Below are 19,099 nucleotides of genomic sequence, written 5' to 3'. Positions count from 1 at the left end.
GGTAAAAACTTAAAATCTAAGAGTTCTGTAGATGTTTACATTGGAAGTGTCTCATGTTCAGTACTTCATCACGATCAAAATGAAATAACTTGTATTACTGGTCCATCTCATGTTACGGAAAGTAAAATTGCTATAAAATTTGATGACAATTTGCGCACATTCGACTTCATTTACAAGTATTTTGACACTGATCTTGATGATAACCATCACAATCTTACACTGCAAGGCATTCCTGCCGGAGGACTCAAAATTTCTATGCACAATAATTTGGAGTTGATCAAGACATCGATTAAAAAATTGTTTTTTCAAGTAAACAGCAACAGTCAAACTTACAATGGTACAGAATGTGAAGTAGAAAATTCAACTTTGTTTACCTGTTTATCGCCTCCTATTCCAGAAACTGACAGCCATTCGATAGATGCGGAAAATCCTCAAGTATTCAACTACAGACTTATGGCATCACTCAACGGTATGAATGCTGGAAAGCCTTTATTAATCAAGTCGTCCAAGTTTTTTTTGTACCCAAACCCAGTTTTTGAGCATTATTCCGTCACCGAAGTTGATGAATACATTCGTTTTGTTATTAAAGGACGAAATATCGATAATGTTTGCCAAATGGATGATTTCGTAGTGAAGGTGGGAGATGAAAATTGCACAGTATTTATAGTATCTCGAAGTAACCTGACTTGTCAGGTGCAAAAATCTGCACTGAAGTACAATTATTCGAAAAATGCCACCGAACTAGATTTTTTAATCGCCTATGGAAATGTTACTGTGCAAATTGGGAACAATTCAGAGCTGGTTGTACCCCATATTAACGCAGTTCCCACTGCCAGTACTGGAAAGGGGTCCGATTGGATAATCTATGGTGTATGCTTCGGTGCTCTCATTTTTATTGTAATCGTCTTCATATTGATAAAACTACTGATCGCATATCGAAAAAAGTCCTCTGAAAGCTTGAAAAATTCGAGAGAAATGCAGCAACAAATTAACAAGATGGGCATGGACCAGATAGCGATGAGACAATGTATAAAGAAGATAGTTGTGGAGAAAAAAATCAACGTGGAAGGAAGTTTAGGAAACATATTGGTATGTACGAGTATACTGCATGAAAAGTTCACTAATTAAAGCCTTTATAAATGTAGAATTATTTCTCACTATTATGAAATCGTTTTCAGAAATTGCCGAATATTACGATTGAGTGCACGCCTGTTCCTGAAACTGATGTAGAAACTTCACCAGAGATGGAATTTTCTCTACCATTAGATACCAAATGGGAATTTCCAAGGGAAAAATTGGTTTTGGGAAAATTTCTAGGTGAAGGAGAATTCGGAAGAGTTGTTCAAAGTGAAGCATCGGACATCATAGATGAGAATATAACCACGACTGTGGCTGTTAAAATGTTGAAAGGTATTGGAATTTCATACCTACTTATTTCGGTGATTCCTCAGCTTGATGTTTAATGAAGGATTGCTGCTGAGAGTTACCACCCCGTACCCCTCTTGCTAATTTTTTGATGAGGGGCTGACCCCCCCACCCCCCAAAATGGGGTTTTCACAGATTTCCTCTCAGGGGTTCATTTTATGTCGAAAACAGTTGAATACTTTTTTGTTCTACGTGTAATTTCCGATGTAGTGATATATCAACCATCCTTCTACCCCAAAGGGGGGTGGGGCTAGAACCATTTACATGAGAGGGGTTTTCTAAAAAACACAAAAAAGCTATCGGCGTGTAGGAGGAGTGAAATGGCCCCCGAGAGCGTTCGGGTTGATACTAGCATGGAAGGTGGGTACCATCGAGAAACTACCGCGTGAAAAATTTCAGGTCCACGTCATCTCCCCTTTTTGGGGAACCCTCCTTTTTTGAAATTTCAATAACACAGTCCTCAGCACCATTTCAACCGATTTTGAAAATTTTTCTGGAAGTTATGTATATCCTTAGTAGGTATCCCCACAAAAATTTTCAACACCCTCCCCTCATATTTACCCTCAAGATGGCGGTTTTTTAAAACTTTTTTATGCCTATTAACAACCAAGATTGCGAGGTACAATTTTGGAAACACGTTTTTTGGATGTATTTGAGGCCCCCAAACATCAAAATACTATATTAAAAATTTTGCTTTGGTGCGCCGTGGTGAAAACATGGAATAAGGGTGGGGGGTGAAATGGGAACTTTGAAAAAAAATAACTATTAATAAATAGGGTATCGTTTTCATATGATTCGACACCGCTGAACACGAATATGACCTCAGATTTTCTGCTACACTCACCTAGCCCTCTCCAGAGCCCCTCGACCCCCTCAATTTTCAGTATTTCTGAAATAAAGTTACCTATTTATTTGATGACATTGATGTCGTTTTCATATGATTCGATACCGCTGAGCACGAATATGACCTCAGATTTTGTGCTACACTCGCCTAGCCCTCTCCAGACCCCCTCAGCTCCCCTCAATTTTCACTATTTTTGAAATAATCAAGCTATTTTGATGACATTGGTGTCGTTTTCATATGACTTTAGATTTTCTACTACAGTCACCCCCCCCCTAATTTTTATTATTCTTCCATGCAATAATTCATACTATTACAGAAAGAGTTACTAGCTTATCACTGTATTTTTTTCTGAAAAAAAAAAATTTAAGAGGCCTCATCTCCCCTTTACATGGTCGGGGGGAGGGAGTTGGTGGAAAAAATTGGTAGGAAATAGGAAATTTGATGTACAACAAAATTACCGAGCAATTTCTATTGTGAAATCATTCCTCGAGGACGAATAATAAAAACTGAAGGGGGGGTTGAAGGCTCTGAAGAGAACTAGGTGACTGTAGTAGAAAATCCGAAGTCATATTCGTGTTCAGCAGTATCGAATCATACGAAAACGACACCAATGTCATCAAAATAGCTTGATTATTTCAAAAATAGTGAAAATTGAGGGGAGCTGAGGGGGTCTGGAGAGGGCTAGGTGAGTGTAGCAGAAAATCTGAGGTCATATTCGTGTTCAGCGGTGTCGAATCATATGAAAACGATACCCTACTTATTAATAGTTTTTTTTTTATAAAGTTCCCATTTCACCCCCCCCCCTAAGATACATTATTCCAAGTTTTCACCACGGCGCACCAAAGCAAAATTTTTAATATAGTATTATGATGTTTGGGGGCCACAAATACATCCAAAAAACGTGTTTCCAAAATTGTACCTCGCAATCTTGGTTGTTAATAGGCATAAAAAAATATTAAAAAAACGTCATTTTGAGGGTAAATATGAGGGGAGGGTGTTGAAAATTTTTGTGGGGATACCTACTAAGGATATACATAACTTCCAGAAAAATTTTCAAAATCGGTTGAAATGGTGCTGAGGACTGTGTTATTGAAATTTCAAAAAAGGAGGGTTCCCCAAAAAGGGGAGATGACGTGGACCTGAAATTTTTCACGCGGTAGTTTCTCGATGGTACCCACCTTCCATGCTAGTATCAACCCGAACGCTCTCGGGGGCCATTTCACTCCTCCTACACGCCGATAGCTTTTTTGTGTTTTTTAGAAAACCCCTCTCATGTAAATGGTTCTAGCCCCACCCCCCTTTGGGGTAGAAGGATGGTTGATATATCACTACATCGGAAATTACACGTAGAACAAAAAAGTATTCAACTGTTTTCGACATAAAATGAACCCCTGAGAGGAAATCTGTGAAAACCCCATTTTGGGGGGTGGGGGGGTCAGCCCCTCATCAAAAAATTAGCAAGAGGGGTACGGGGTGGTAACTCTCAGGAATTATTCGTGGGGTAAAAAGCTTGGCTAGGTAAAAATGTTTTTTTAATGTGATTTTTCAGCTAATTCGCCTACACTATCAGTAGTTTTAAACTACATATTAGATTGTATAATCAGTTCGGATCTGATCAAAATTCTGATCAGATTACATCCGTTCTGACCAGATCAGATCCAATAGGAATAAGACCTGATTAGATCTCACTCGAACTGATCAGACTACATCAGACCTGATCAGATCCTGAAATTTTTATCCTCGCTTTTCTGGTGGGGCCTGGTTGTATTTCTTTTTCTTTGATTTCAAAAATGGTAATACCTAGGTATTTAAAAACCGATGCACATACCTACTTACAAAAACCCATTGCATATTCAAATTCTAAAATCCAATTTCGAAGCCCAAAGAATAGACGCCAAAAATAATTTTTTCACCAAAAATATAGCTTTTTGCCTCTCAAAAAGTGGGCCATTAAAAGCTTACACCCTCGCTTCGCTCTGGCCAATTTCCTTCTCTTTTTCTAACTAAAAAACCCCAAATTTGAAGCTTTCAAAAATTCAAAAAATGAACTGAAAATCCGACATTATATTCGGCAAAATCGTATTTTCTTTTAATATCAGTGGGCAGATTCTCAATCGACCGACCACTTCCATAAAACGTATAATTTTGTCCCTTCATTTTGATCACATTAGATCTGTTCAGACCGGATCAGATCCAATCATTAACCCACGAGTGTATACTAATCCGTTGAAATTCACTTTTTTAGTAAAACATTCGGATGAAGATATGATTGATTTAGTATCAGAGATGGAAATCATGAAACTGATTGGAATGCACCCCAATGTTTTACGTTTACTCGGATGCTGCACTCAAAATGGCCCTTTGCTGATCATCACTGAATATGCAGTTCATGGGAACCTACATAGCTTTCTTCACAAACATGTTGCTTCTGAAAATTTTGAAACAGCACCAAGCAAGCTATCTCAAAGGACTTTGGTTACATTTGGTCTACAAGTTGCACGGGGGATGGAATACTTGTCTTCTATGAAAGTAGGTATTACTTACATAATGAGTCGAGTAATAAATTAATTTTTCAAGAATAACAAAAATGTAGTTACATATAAAATGTAAAAAGGTAAAAGAAGTGGGATAACAACTCACACGTCTTGTCTCTGCCCCTTCTATGTTGAGTACCTATGTTGCGTATTTCATTTTTCCATACCTAATATTTTTGTCGAAATTAATATCCTCCAAACAAACACCACTCAGACTCAGACCATGTGTAAAACTAAAAACCGAATTACCTACACACCAATATTATTAAATCTAAACCTCCTATAATAATTTTTCAGTGTGTGCATCGAGATCTTGCGGCGAGAAATATTTTAGTATCGGATAACCAGATTTTGAAAATAGCTGACTTCGGTTTAGTCAGAGATATTGAAAACAAAGTTTACTGCAGAAAAAAATCATGTGGCAGACTACCAGTAAAATGGATGGCACCAGAGGCATTGCTTCATAAGCTATATACAGTTCAATCCGATGTGTAAGTAAAATGTCATGTTGTTATCCCTTCTGCAAAAACAATAAACCAACGGTGGTGTGACACAGTCATCTTGACAGATTGATACTCGGATAGATCGGGGTTAGGCGAGGTAGATGAGAAAGACTATCTGGTGGGTTTATAATAATACTTTCTACCTATTGATTTTCTGAGAAATATCCCTAAGGAGATATTTTCATGCACCATGCTAGCTCAATAGGTGCTTGTACAGATCGATACAAATACCCTTTATACACATACAATTTCTTATTAACGTGTGGAAATAAAACATGAGACAATTGCTTTGTACATTATATTATATTACATAAGACAATTGCGGACTTGTAATAATTATGGGGTTTGAAGTCATAATTATTATATAAATAGATATTAGATATCTAATGCTATGCTAAACTAGTAGATAAGCGGTTCTGGTAGATATAACTCGAAAAGTAGGTTAATACTTGTTAAAGATTGAGCATATCGATTAAAAGGGGATGATTCATTTTACCTGTTAATTGATAGGGTGAACGCAACCCGGACGGGATTTAGGGTACATCTCCCGCCTCAACACTGTGCACGTTCCCTGCTTGTCGGGGTGCTACTAATACTAAGCACGTCGCAGGGTATTGGATTTAGATACACTTTCAATTGGGTCGACATCCCTTAGATCCGGAGCGAAAAGGGATTCTTCCATAGCACCATTGATTAATCGACATAACGTAATCAATGTTCACATTAAAAAGAAACATATTAACCTCGCAATGGGTTATATCAAAAAGCTAGCGGATTAGATCCATAAGGGATTAATCGGCGTTAATTTACTGAGGGTAGGAACCGAACATCGAATTAGCACTCGCGATTACAGAAACGAAGCACAGAACCATCCTTGAGGGGGCTCATACTTAATGAGAGAATTTACGTTATTTTACATTTTTGTGCAATCGAAGAGAAATGCACTAAATACCGACAAGAACGAACACTAAGTACCAAACTTGACCAAAATTAAGAAGAGACTTTCGAGAAGAACTAAGAGTATGGTCTGTGCAAAAGGTTATATAGGCAAAAGTTCAAGGATATGTATCCGAGCTTGGAGCGACCTACGCTCGGAGATATTCGTACACGTTACCTTGGGCTCCAGAAATGTAGGAGAAGTACGTTAAACTTCTTCGAAAGAGGGGTTACGATAAAACCTCCGACGAGAGGTTATTGTACTTCCTCTCTACGGAGTTAGGCATATCTGCTCCTTACAATCTTGCAAAGAAAGAACCTATCCGAATCGAAGAACTGTTGAAGCGGACAACACTAAATTAAAGGAGCATAAATTTCAAAAAGCTCAGATGCAATTTTCGATTTTTGTTTAATTTTTTAAAAATTATTGGGTCAAAAATGGGTAAATCAAAATTTTACCAGGAAACTGACGTTTGTTCCAAAATTCCAAATTGATTGCGAACGACTGCGCATCAAATCATTTGGAGCAGTTCTAAAGTTTTCAGCAAATTTTTGATTGTTGAAATTTTCGCAAAATTTTAACGAATGAAATTTCCAACTCAAATTTTTAGGTCAATTTGGTAACATTTATTTTTTTTTGGTCCGAATTCGGTTTTCAAGAAATTCATCGAAAATTAAAAAGTGCACTTTAGCTCATGAAATATATTACTTATCAATTATTTAATCAAGTGTTTACTCACTTTTTTTCAGGTGGTCTTATGGCATATTGCTATGGGAGATTATGACTTTGGGTGGCTCTCCTTACCCCACATTCACTAACATGAAGAAATTGTTGCAAGATTTACATTCTGGATATCGCATGGAGAAGCCTCCAGATTGCTCTACGGAAATGTAAGTTGCAAACATACTCTTTAAATTTGAAGCAGGAACCAAATACATACCTGGGTTCTTACGAATGGAGCCTTACACAACAATAATTTCTTGAACGTTGAATTTTCCTGTTAGAAGCATTCGAGCATTAATATATGTACCACTACCTTCTGTACTTATTCAATTATGTAACTGCAGGTACAGCATTATGCATCAATGTTGGAATTACTCGCCTGAAGATAGACCATCATTTTCAGTGATTGTTGAAAATTTGGAGGAAATATTGCTGCAGAGTAGCGGCGATGATGAAGTAATATACCTACCTACCTATATTATACTACATTCAACAACGTAATTGTCCTGTTCGTAGGTTTTCAAAATTGGTTCCTATGGTAATGAAAAATTTTATTGATTTGTATAGATTTTGGAGGAACCTGATTTATACGAGTCAAGTAGTATTGACCATGAGTGCAGCGATGATAATGAAGCTTTGGAAGGTGACCATTTATTATCTATTACACCACAATAATTATTATTCTTAAAGTTGTTGGCGGAAAAAGTTACAATAAATATTTACCTACATGTTGTGATATTGAATTTTTTTCTTTCGATTAAAAAAATAATTATTTACTCATTAAATAATGTTTTGACGTGAAAAGTGGACCTACTTCCCTCACGTTTCTCTATATTTTTTGATGAAAAAAGTAGGCAGTTTTGTATAGTTTCTTCAGAAATCCGATATTTTCAACACAGTTCAATGAAATCCTGGGAAAAGGTGTTCTGAGTGGTTCTTGCAATAAAGGTTAATAAACCTATTGTCGATCATCAATGATTCCGGTGAAAATGTAGTTTAAATTTTGAACTCAATTTACAAAAAAATTTTTAAAAAAAGAGGGAAAATCTTTTTTTGATAGGTGTTGATTTTTTAATTTCCAGTACCTAATGGAAAGTATGAAATAAATCTGTATAAGAAAATAGAACATAAATTTCAAAATTGAAATTTCATTAGATTTTTGGTGATTGTACCAATTGACGTCAGTAAATAATATGCTGTCATCACTGATATTTTCCAGATAACACGTAGCACACAAACGAAAAGCATTATCAACACCATATTGATAACGTAGCCAACGTTTGTAGGATTATCGAAAAAACATTTTATCAAATTATAAAAATGCAATTATTTAGGAAGGAACATATTCTCATCTAATCACAATCGTCGTCGTATGTTTTCCCTGGAACTCCGCATTAGTAGCGATTTGAATTTTAAAAATGTCAACTTTTTGAACGTTGTTTAAATTATAGATAGGTACCTGCATTCTGTTATTTTTCAATCAGTATTTTTTATTGGGGTAAGTTGTTGGTATATTTAATTTTGATACTTAATGTGCAATTATACTTGGTACCTACTACTTAATACTGCGTAATTATCAGGGTACCTGATATAATGCCTACAAAAAGGACAAAATGTCACAAACGGAATTTTTCGGTTGATGTTTGGATTTTTATAGTAATAGTAATTTTGTGACTTTATTTAGTACATAGTCTGGCATATGATAATAGACGTATCAACGCCCCTCCCCCTTTCCCAACGTGGACATCGTAAGGAATATTTCAGGCAAATTTTCCAACAAAAAAAAGTTGGCCTTACTGACGAAATAGCGACCATTTTGATTGACAGGTCAGTGGAAATCGCAAGTTTTGCGTTTCAACACCAAGACTCGCACAAACATTTTTGAATCTGACAAAGCTTGATTGAAAGAGCAAGCAAAAAATATCAACATGTCAAGATTTTGGGCACTCGAGTGCATTTTCCGATTTTTGGTGATTTTCCAAGCATCAAATTTTGGTCAAAATCAAAAAGAAAACTAAAATTTCATCAAATTTACCTAGAAAGCTGAAATTTAAGATACACCTATTTTCGTCCTGCCAAATTGACTAAAAATAGTACATAATATATCGGACCGTTTTAGGTAGCTCTGATGCCTCCAACAGACTTTCGAAACTTAAAATTTTCACGAAAAGAGTTAGAATACTCATAATTTGTGCCTTTTATCCAATGCTGCAAAAATCATTCAAACCATGGACTTAAAACCACCAGAGCCAAATGTATTCTTATCATTATTATCACAATCACTTTACTTTTTTTTTTTTGAAAATTCTAAAAATAACAATTACCATAATATCTTGGAAAATATTAAAACCAAATCCTTTGAAAAACAACCAGTTGAAATTTGACATGAAACCGCACCAAGTCGCTCTATCCATTCAAAATTAAAAAAGAGTACCTATAGTACTTGAAAGATATAAAATTTTGGCAATATTCCCTCGAAAGAGAATCATTTTTCGGCCCCAAAACTTTCATCACATTTTTGAGATCGAATTGCAAAACAGATTCAGGGGTTCTCAAAGTTGTGAAGATTGAGCACCTTTGTTGTCATCTGTTTTGGTCAAGGAATCCTAACCGAAAGGAGGTAGTGAGGTAGTTGTGGTCTAAAATTACTCATATGGACCACTTTCAAAATATCAACCCCATCACTCTCCCATTCAGCAATCTTTCAACTTTTCAGTGGTTCCCAAAGTTGAATTTTGAAACTTCAATTTTTTCACGTCTCACAATCAAACGAATAGGTGTTGAGGCTGAAATAATTTTATAATCCAAAATAAACCAAGTTCTAAATTTTGACAAACATTAAAACCAATTCAAAAACGATATAACCAAAACCATTACATTCCAGATGTTTGTAAACCACCAACTACAACCACCAATAAAATTCAAAAAGCCTTAAACCCCGATTCAAACCGATGAATGTTACCAGGAATACCTCTGACTAGGTACTTATTAGGTTAGCAAAAGGTCGATTCTCTCTGGCAGCCTTTTGCGTGTGTGTTATCATGTTCTTTACTCTTTAGGTAGGTACCGATAATAACTATTAACGTCCGTCCCAATAGTCCGGCATATGACAATAGGAGTGATTGCATCCCCCCCCCGCCGATCATCCAGGACAACTTTTTTCTTAAAGGAGACATCCTACGGAACATTTTAAAGCAAACTTGCCCAAAAAAAATTGGCCTTACTCACAAAATGGCGGCCATTTTGATTGACAGGTCAGCCGAAATCGCAGATTTTGCGTTTCAACATATTACTTGCACGAAATTTTTCAAACTTTACAAAGGTAGATCGAAAGGTCATGCAAAAATTTATCACCTGTCAAAATTTAAAATGCCAAAGTGCGTTTTTCGATTTTTGGTGAATTTTTGAAAATCGAATTTAGGCCAAAAATGAGGGAAAAAATCAAAATTTTACCAAATTGACCAAGAAGGCTGAAATTTGGAATATACCCTATTTTCAACATGCCAAATCGATTGGAAACGGTTTCAACCCGTTTTGAGCAGTTCTGGAGCCTCCAGCAGATTTTTGAAACTCGAAATTCCCACAAAATTTCATCAAATTGGAGTTGTAAAGCTGAAATTTATTCTAAAAACTAATTTCAATACGCTACGAAGTAGTGCAGGTGAATTTCAAGTCGTTTTGGAGTCTCCAGCGACTTTTTGAAGATGTTTGAAACTTTAAATTTCCCCAAAATTTCATCAAATGGAGATGGAAAGCTGAAATTTATTTTAACATCCTCTGAAAACGACTTCAGGTAGGTTTAAGTGATTTTAGAGCGTCCAGCGACTTTTTTGAAAATTACTGGAGCCTCCAGTAGATTTTTGAAACTTGAAATTTCCCCAAAATTTCATCAAACTGAGATGGAGAGTCGAAATTCATTCTGCAAACTAATTTCAATACGCTACGAAGTTGACTGCTGGTGGATTTCAAGTCGTTTTGGAGCCTCCAGCGACTTTTTGAAAGGCTGTATGACGTTTTTTTGGAAAATTGAAATTTCCTAAAAGTTGCTGGAAGCTTCAAAACCATTTGAAACCACCATGTAGTCCGCGAAGTAAATTTCAGCTTGCCAACTCCGTTTGATGAATTAATGTTGGGGAAATTTCAAGTTTCAAAAATTTACTGTAAGCTCCAGTAATTTTCAAAAAAGTCGCTGGACGCTCTAAAATTACTTGAACCTACCTGAAGTCGTTTTCAGAGGGTGTTAAAATAAATTTCAGCTTTTCATCTCCATTTGATGAAATTTTGGGGAAATTCAAAGTTTCAAACATCTGCTGGAGGCTTCAGGAATTTTCAAAAAGTCGCTGGAGACTCCAAAACGACTTGAAATTCACCTGCAGTACTTCGTAGCGTATTGAAATTAGTTTTTAGAATAAATTTCAGCTTCACAACTCCAATTTGATGGAATTTTGTGGGAATTTCGAGTTTCAAAAATCTGCTGGAGGCTCTAGAACTGCTCAAAACGGATTGAAACCGTTTCCAATCGATTTGGCATGTTGAAAATAGGGTATATCCCAAATTTCAGCTTTCTTGGTCAATTTGATAAAATTTTGATTTTTTCCCTCATTTTTGGCCTAAATTCGATTTTCAAAAATTCACCAAAAATCGAAAAACGCACTTTAGCACTTGAAATTTTGACAGGTGATAAACTTTTGTATGATCTTTCGATCTACCTTTGTAAAGTTTGAAAAATTTCGTGCAAGTAATAGGTATGTTGAAACGCAAAATCTGCGATTTCGGTTATTTTTTGTCCATCTGGTTTTTTATGCCAGTCATTGGAAAAACTGAAAAACCTGTTAATGCAGCTCATCTGATGCACTTCCAGAGCTCAAATTTTGGTCGAACGATCTGTGCTAGATACCAAATCGACCCATGCTGTCATTGGCCGGATCCGGTCTTCCGGTCAGAAAACAGAATTTTTTCCTTTGGTGGACAAAAAATATGCTTTCTGATGTAAATTCCAGATCCGGCCGACAGTAGTATTAATCGATTAGGTATCAAGCATAAACCCTTCAGCCAAAATTTTAGCTGCTCAAGTTCATGTGGGGGGGAGAAACGACCATTTTTCAAATTCACCGAAAATATGAGAAAAAAGTAAAAAATTCTGTTTTCTGACCGGAAGGCAGGATCCGGGCAATGGTGGTATGAGTCGATCGGGTATCTAAAAGACTACCTTTGGCCCAAATTTGAGCTCCGGAAGTTGGTACGCGGGAGAGATGGATATTTGTAGTTTTTTCCCATTTTGTGAGTAGAACAGCTTTTCCTGTGTACAAAACTTCAAAAATTCGCCAAAAATCGAAAAATCAACTTGAGCAGCTAAAAATTGGGGGATGGGTGTTTTTTGAGGTCCTCTTTCCAACAGTCCAAGTTTCATTCAAATCGGAGATTCTCATGTGGGGGGCTTCCCTTGTTAGGATGCCTCCTTTAAGAAAAAAGTTGTCCCGGAGGATCGGCGGGGGGGATGCAATTACTCCTATTGTCATATGCCGGACTACAACTAAGCACCCAAATTTCACAAGACTAGATCACGTATTGGCACCTAACATTTCTTCATTTCAGATTTTCTGGACGAACTAACTGAGGTTTTAGATTTTGTATGGAACACCCATACCCATGGCGCATTCGCAGATCCTTCTTCGCGTGAACTATTTTTATGATGCGTCCTATGTGAGCTGGTTAGTTCTAATATTATGTGTACTACAACAAAATGTAGCATATTCACAAACCGAAGACGACCTAGACACAAAAATATTTTTGGAAGAAGACGGCACTACAAAGTTCAACCATTTGGTGGTGGATGAAGAACGAGGATTTGTGTTTATTGGAGCAGTAGATCTTCTCTACCAGTTAAGCTCTGATTTAGAATTGGTTGCCAACTGGACGGTGGATAACTCTTCTCTGAAATGCGATGATTTCAAAGATGCATCAAAAGGAGTGAAAAACTCAAACGCTAATTACAATAAAATTCTTGTTCTGGATTATACTCATTCTCAATTAATATCGTGCTGGAGCAGGTGTTATGGTTTTTGCAAAATATACACTGTTGACAATCCATCAACAGAATTTGATACTGTGATTGAACCGATAGTATCTCGAGATGAAAATGCTTCAACTGTTGCATTCACTATCCCAGATTCAATTTCACAAGCACTGACCAATTTGTTCGTTGGAGTCACTATTACGACGAGCAGATCAAAAGTTCCAGCAATTTCTATAAGAGAAATAAAGCCTCCTGGATCTCTTCCTTCTTTGGCAAGCATCACTCTTAAAGATGCCTATCAAGGAAAATATATTGTCAACTACATATATGGTTTCAGTTCAGGAGCTTTTTATTATTTATTGACCACTCAAATGAATTCTACACAGCCCTCAATGTATATTTCAAAATTAATTAGAACTCATGAAACATTTCTTTTCCGCGATTCCTACACAGAGATTCCTATTGAATGCTTTGATGAAAAAGGAAGAAAATATAACTTAGCCCAAGCAGCATTCGTTGGAAAACCAGGTTCCGGTTTGGCAGATTCGCTAGATGTCACTTCAGAAGACGATGTCTTGTTTGGGATTTTTGCTCAAAGCGAAAAGCAAACTGTGGGTTATGAATCGAGCATACCGAATAATAGAAGTGCAATGTGCATATATTCGATGAAGGAAATCAACGAGAAGTTCGTTGAAAATATCCAACGTTTCTTCAATGGAGCGGGGCATCAGGGTCTGGAATTCATAAACATAACAAATCACAAATGTTTGGAAAACGACACGTCCACTGATTCCAATTTTACCGGAGCAGGCTTAAATTTTCCTCTTGAAGGTAACTCTCCAGTGAAGACCAATGCTTCCTTTACGTTTGATACGCTTGTGACAGCTGTCCGTGCTCAATCACATCCAGACGACTTTACTGCTGTATTTGTGGGTACAAACACTGGGCGTTTAAAGCAAATAGTGGTGGAAAACAAATTCAATGTATACGAATGCAAGGAAATGGTTATTGATGAAGGATTTGCAATAAACTCAGACTTACATTTTGACTCGAAAACGGATCATTTGTACATTATGACTGAGCGAAAGCTGACCAAGATTAGGATTTCGTTTCCGATTCCATCAATATCCTCGTTCCAACCCACACTAGGACTCCTAGGAGATATCATCAATATTACCATTCTAGGTGATAATTTGGTTTGTTCAAGCAACGATACCCAACATCTTGCAGTTGCTGGAATACCTTGTATTGCCTGTCGACCTCTGGATTCGACAGAGATCGTTTGCACCATTAATACCAGTACTATAAAAGCAAAACGTAAAGAATACGAAGGTCCAATTGAAATTCGAGTGGACGGCATTAAAGCTAAATCCATGTACGATTTTGAATTATTTGATCCAAAAATTGAGAGAATTTTTCCAACGGGAGGCTCTTTTTATGGTGGAGATAAATTGATCATTTATGGTGAAAACTTCAAAGCTGAAAGTTCTGTAGAAGTTTACATTGGGAATGTATCATGTTTAGTATTTCATCATGAACAAAATGAAATAACTTGTATTACTGGTCCATCTCCATCTCCTGTTCTAAAAAGTAACATAACTATAAAATTTGACGAAGATCTTCGCATATTCAACTACATTTACACATATTTTGATACAGATCTTGATGAAGAAGGTAACAATCTTACACTGAAAGGTATTCCTGCTGGAGGGCGCGTAATTTATATGCATAATAATCTAGGATTGAACAAAACTTCGATTGGAAAATTGTTTTTTCAAGTAAATAGCAACAGTCAAACTTACAATAGTACAAAATGTAAAATAGGAAACTCATATATGTTTACCTGTGTATCGCCTCATATGCCAGAAATTGATAGCTATTCGATAGATGCGAAAAATCCTCAAGTATTCAACTACACACTTATGGTATCTCTCTACCGGGCAAATGCTGACCCTGTATTAATCAAGTCGAACAAGTTTTTTTTGTACCCAAATCCTGTTTTTGAGCATTATTCCGTCACTGATTTCGATGAAAACATTCGTTTTGTTATTAAAGGACGAAATATTGATAATGTATGCCATATGGATGATTTCACTGTGTGGGTAGGAGATGAAAATTGCAAAGTATTAAAATTATCTGAAAGTGATCTGATTTGTTGGCTGCAAAAATCTGCACTGAGGTACAATAATTCACAAAATACCACTGAACTAGATTTTATAACTGCCTATTTAAATGTTACTGTGCAAATTGGGAGCAATCCAGAGCAGGTTGTACCCTATTCTAACGCGGTTCCCATTGTAAGTATTGAAAAAGAGTCTAACTGGATATTCTATGGTTTATGCTTCGGTGGTTTTATTTTAATTGTGACCTTCTTCATATTGATAAAACTACTGATCGCATATCGAAAAAAATCCTCTGAAAGCTTGAAAAAATCGAGGGAAATGCAGCAACAAATTAACAGGATGGGCCTGAATGCCATAGCGATGAGACAATGTATGAAGCAAATAATTGTGGAGAAAAAAATCGACGTGGATGGAAGTTTAGCAAACATATTGGTATGTACAAGTAGCTGGGTACCGCGTGAAAAGTTTAAAAATTAAAGCCTGCGGCTGCAGTTGAATATTATTTCTCACAATTTATGAAATCGTTTTCAGAACTTACCAAATATCACAATCGAGTATACGCCTGTTACTGAAACGAATGCAGAAACTTCACCAGAGATGGAATTTTCACTACCACTAGATACCAAATGGGAATTTCCAAGGGAAAAATTGTTTTTAGGAAGATTTCTAGGAGAGGGAGAATTCGGAAGAGTTGTTCAAAGTGAAGCTTTGGGCATCATAGATGAGAATATCACTACGACTGTGGCTGTTAAAATGTTGAAAGGTATCAGAATTTCGTACCTACTTACTTGGTAAATTATGAGCTTTTACGTTTAGAAGTTCATGGTCAGATTACATCTGTTCTGACCTGATCAGATCCAATGGGGAGGCCTGATTGGGTCTGACCCGATCTGAACAGATCTGATCACACCGAATCAGACCTGATCAAACCCTTACATGTTGACAGGTGGGAAAGCTACCCCCGAGCACGAATTTTCAAAACGCTTTTGGTCTCATTTTGCTGAAGCTTGTTACCTTTTCTTTGATTTCAAAAATTGCAATTTTTTAAAACGCAATGTATGCACATATCAGTGCACATTAGGATTCAAACTCTGAAATTTAATGTACCCTCACTTATGATTAGGTAAGTCAGCATTAATAGGTATCAAAAAATGTTTGAACAAACAAAAAACAAACTTCTAAACTCAAAAAATGAATTTCCGTGAGCTTTTATTCTCATTCTGTTTGCCCTTTTCTGTTTTTTTTTCAATATTAATTGAATTTTAAAATTATGAAGCAAAATTGAGCTTCTCTTTGGAAAAAAAAAATAGTTTTTTGCCTCTAAAATACAGACTATAGAAAGCTTTCTTTCGATTCAAAAACGATAACAGAAAAGTCGTCATTCTATTCGGTTAATTCAATTTTTTTCACACACCACCTAATTATAGATAATGAAACATATTTAGTTTGTTCTGTCCTTGCATTTTGTTCACATTAGAACATTGTACCTCAAGAGTAAGTATACTATCCGTTGTAATTTACTTTTTTAGAACCGCATTCCGATGCAGATATGATTGATTTAGTATCAGAAATGGAAATCATGAAACTAATTGGAACGCATCCCAATGTTTTACGTTTGCTCGGATGCTGCACTCAAAATGGTCCTCTGCTGATCATCACAGAATATGCAGTTCATGGAAACCTACAAAGCTTTCTTCGCAAACATCTTCCTTCTGAAAATTTTCAAACAGCAACAAGCGAGCTATATATCTCAAAGAACTTTGGTTACCTTTGGTCTTCAAGTGGCTCAAGGGGTGGAATATTTATCTTCTATGAAAGTAATATATGTACTACCTTAATTTGTATTAGAAATTTTCAGCTGTTTACTAGTAGCAAATATTTTCAGTTAATTTTCACTCGAGATAGGAACGTCTACTAGGTGAATCTGTTTCTGCACCATACCTACCTACATGATCATTGTTCTTACATAGGTACATACGATATTTCAATTATTTTCAGTGTGTACATCGTGATCTTGCTGCACGAAATATTTTAGTGTCAAATAACTTGGTTTTGAAGATAGCTGATTTTGGATTAGCCAGAGATATTAGAGAAAAAGACTATTACAGAAAAAAGACAGGAGGCAGGCTCCCTGTAAAGTGGATGGCACCAGAAGCACTGCTTCGCAGCATATATATAACTCAGTCAGATGTGTAAGTTGAATGCTTTCAAATTCATGAGAGTAAAAATCCAACAGCATTTTTTTTTTTTTTTTTGATAGATATAGTTAGGTAGGTATCGACGTTTTTGCTTTTGCTGATTCATCATTGATGTCTTTCAGATGGTCATTTGGTATATTACTGTGGGAAGTTGTGACTTTGGGTGGCATACCTTATCCCACATTCACCAACATGGAGGAATTGGTACAAGCTTTAGATGATGGGTACCGCATGAAGAAGCCGCAGAATTGCTCTATGAAGATGTAAGTATGTTTTAAATTTCAAACAACAATACGTGTTTGAATGATGTTATATTTAAGACCCTTTTATATAGTACCTAGACCTACTATCAATGTGAATAGGTGCAAAAAGAACCCAGATCTGTAGCAAGATAATTTCCCCGTTGCCCAACTTCAATATTTATTCATTTTTTGTATTCGCCCCCCTCCCTCCCACCCAACAAACAACTGTGAAACATGAGGAAGTAAAAACGCACTGATGATTATTCCCATGTAATATTGCTTTAGGTATAGAATTATGCATGAATGTTGGAATTACTTACCAGAAAACAGGCCCACGTTTTCAATGATTGTGGAAAATTTGGAAGAGATATTGTCCAGTGCTGATGATAATGAAGTAATAAGCCACGTTTATCAAAATACAAATACCTAATCTAATCATTTAGGTACTTGTTTTCTAATATTGGATTTTAAGTATTACGTATTCATTGAAAATTATGTTAATTTGTACAGATTTCAGAAGAACTTGTTTCATGTGACCCAAAATTGAGTAATATCGACGCCATTGAAATCGTTAATGAAAGTACAGAAACGGACTATTTATTAGGATAATTTTCTATGTTTTAAATTTAAAACAATATAATGTTTATAATGGGGCTTCCTAATGTATCGTAATATCATTATTATGTACTTATGTATTTTGATAGAACTACAATTGTAAATAAATGACTTCTGAAATAATACACTTTTAATTACACATGGATTTAACTAATTACCTACCTACTGATAAAATTGTGCGGGTAATAAGGAGGGAGGGGGTGCGGATTTTGACCAAATTCAACAGAAACCTTCATTTTGAATTGAAAGTCACTCAGTAAACATTTTTAATTCCAGAGCTGCTCCCAGGTGGAGTGAGGGGGTATTTTTTTAAAAATCGTGGATTTTTGCTCTAAGCTTTCACCTCCTGTTTTAGAGAAAATGATTCCATATCAAAAGATATGCTGTATCTAAAGATTCTGCGTCAACCTACGCCATTATCATCAAAATCCAAATTCATTATTAGGGTTTCACCTACTGAGTAGAGGAAAATTTTCAAATTGCTCAGGTGTTTTTTAGTAATTTTATGGTTTGTTTTTTATAATACTTTACATTAGGAAGTTGAGTACTTAGGTACCTACCTAAGTCAAAACATTAAAAGATATAAACGGGAAAATACATGTGTATTTGGAAATGCAATACCTAGTGCCAATTTTTTGATCATTTATTTCAAATTCCAAAATTTTAAAAAAAAATTAAAAAACGTGATTAGTTTTGAGCCATTAAATCCGTAGTTATTTCAAAAAACCAAAGGTTTTGTTTGTTATCATTATTCATTTTATTTTACGCGGGTGTATTTTATTTTGTGCTTTAACTAAGGACCATGGCATCTATTAGTTGAATTTAATCACCTTTTTATGATACATAGTAGGTAATTTTCAGTGTTTTTTTTTTTGACAAGGTACGAGTAACTAAGGCCTTCTTAAAACTCGATTTAGTGTTCTTCTTAGTAAGCTGTTT

The 19,099-nt window shown here is 35.9% G+C and overlaps 1 protein-coding gene and 1 pseudogene across 1 annotated transcript; both read left to right on the top strand.

Annotated features, from left to right (window-relative positions):
• The first annotated feature begins 9 nt into the window (after positions 1-9).
• On the top strand, positions 10-7,702 carry LOC135844075 (fibroblast growth factor receptor homolog 1-like). The gene is made up of 7 exons (XM_065362173.1): positions 10-1,089; positions 1,179-1,410; positions 4,515-4,798; positions 5,101-5,294; positions 6,993-7,133; positions 7,311-7,422; positions 7,534-7,702. The coding sequence occupies exons 1-7, from the start codon at positions 256-258 to the stop codon at positions 7,639-7,641; spliced, it is 1,905 nt and encodes a 634-aa protein (XP_065218245.1). The 5' UTR covers positions 10-255; the 3' UTR covers positions 7,642-7,702.
• A 635-nt stretch (positions 7,703-8,337) lies between these two features.
• Positions 8,338-18,273, top strand: LOC135844343 (hepatocyte growth factor receptor-like; annotated as a pseudogene).
• Positions 18,274-19,099: the final 826 nt, after the last annotated feature.

This window comes from Planococcus citri, chromosome 4 (assembly GCF_950023065.1).
Source record: "Planococcus citri chromosome 4, ihPlaCitr1.1, whole genome shotgun sequence".
NCBI lineage: Eukaryota > Metazoa > Arthropoda > Insecta > Hemiptera > Pseudococcidae > Planococcus > Planococcus citri.
This window is presented reverse-complemented; position numbering and strand designations above follow the sequence as displayed.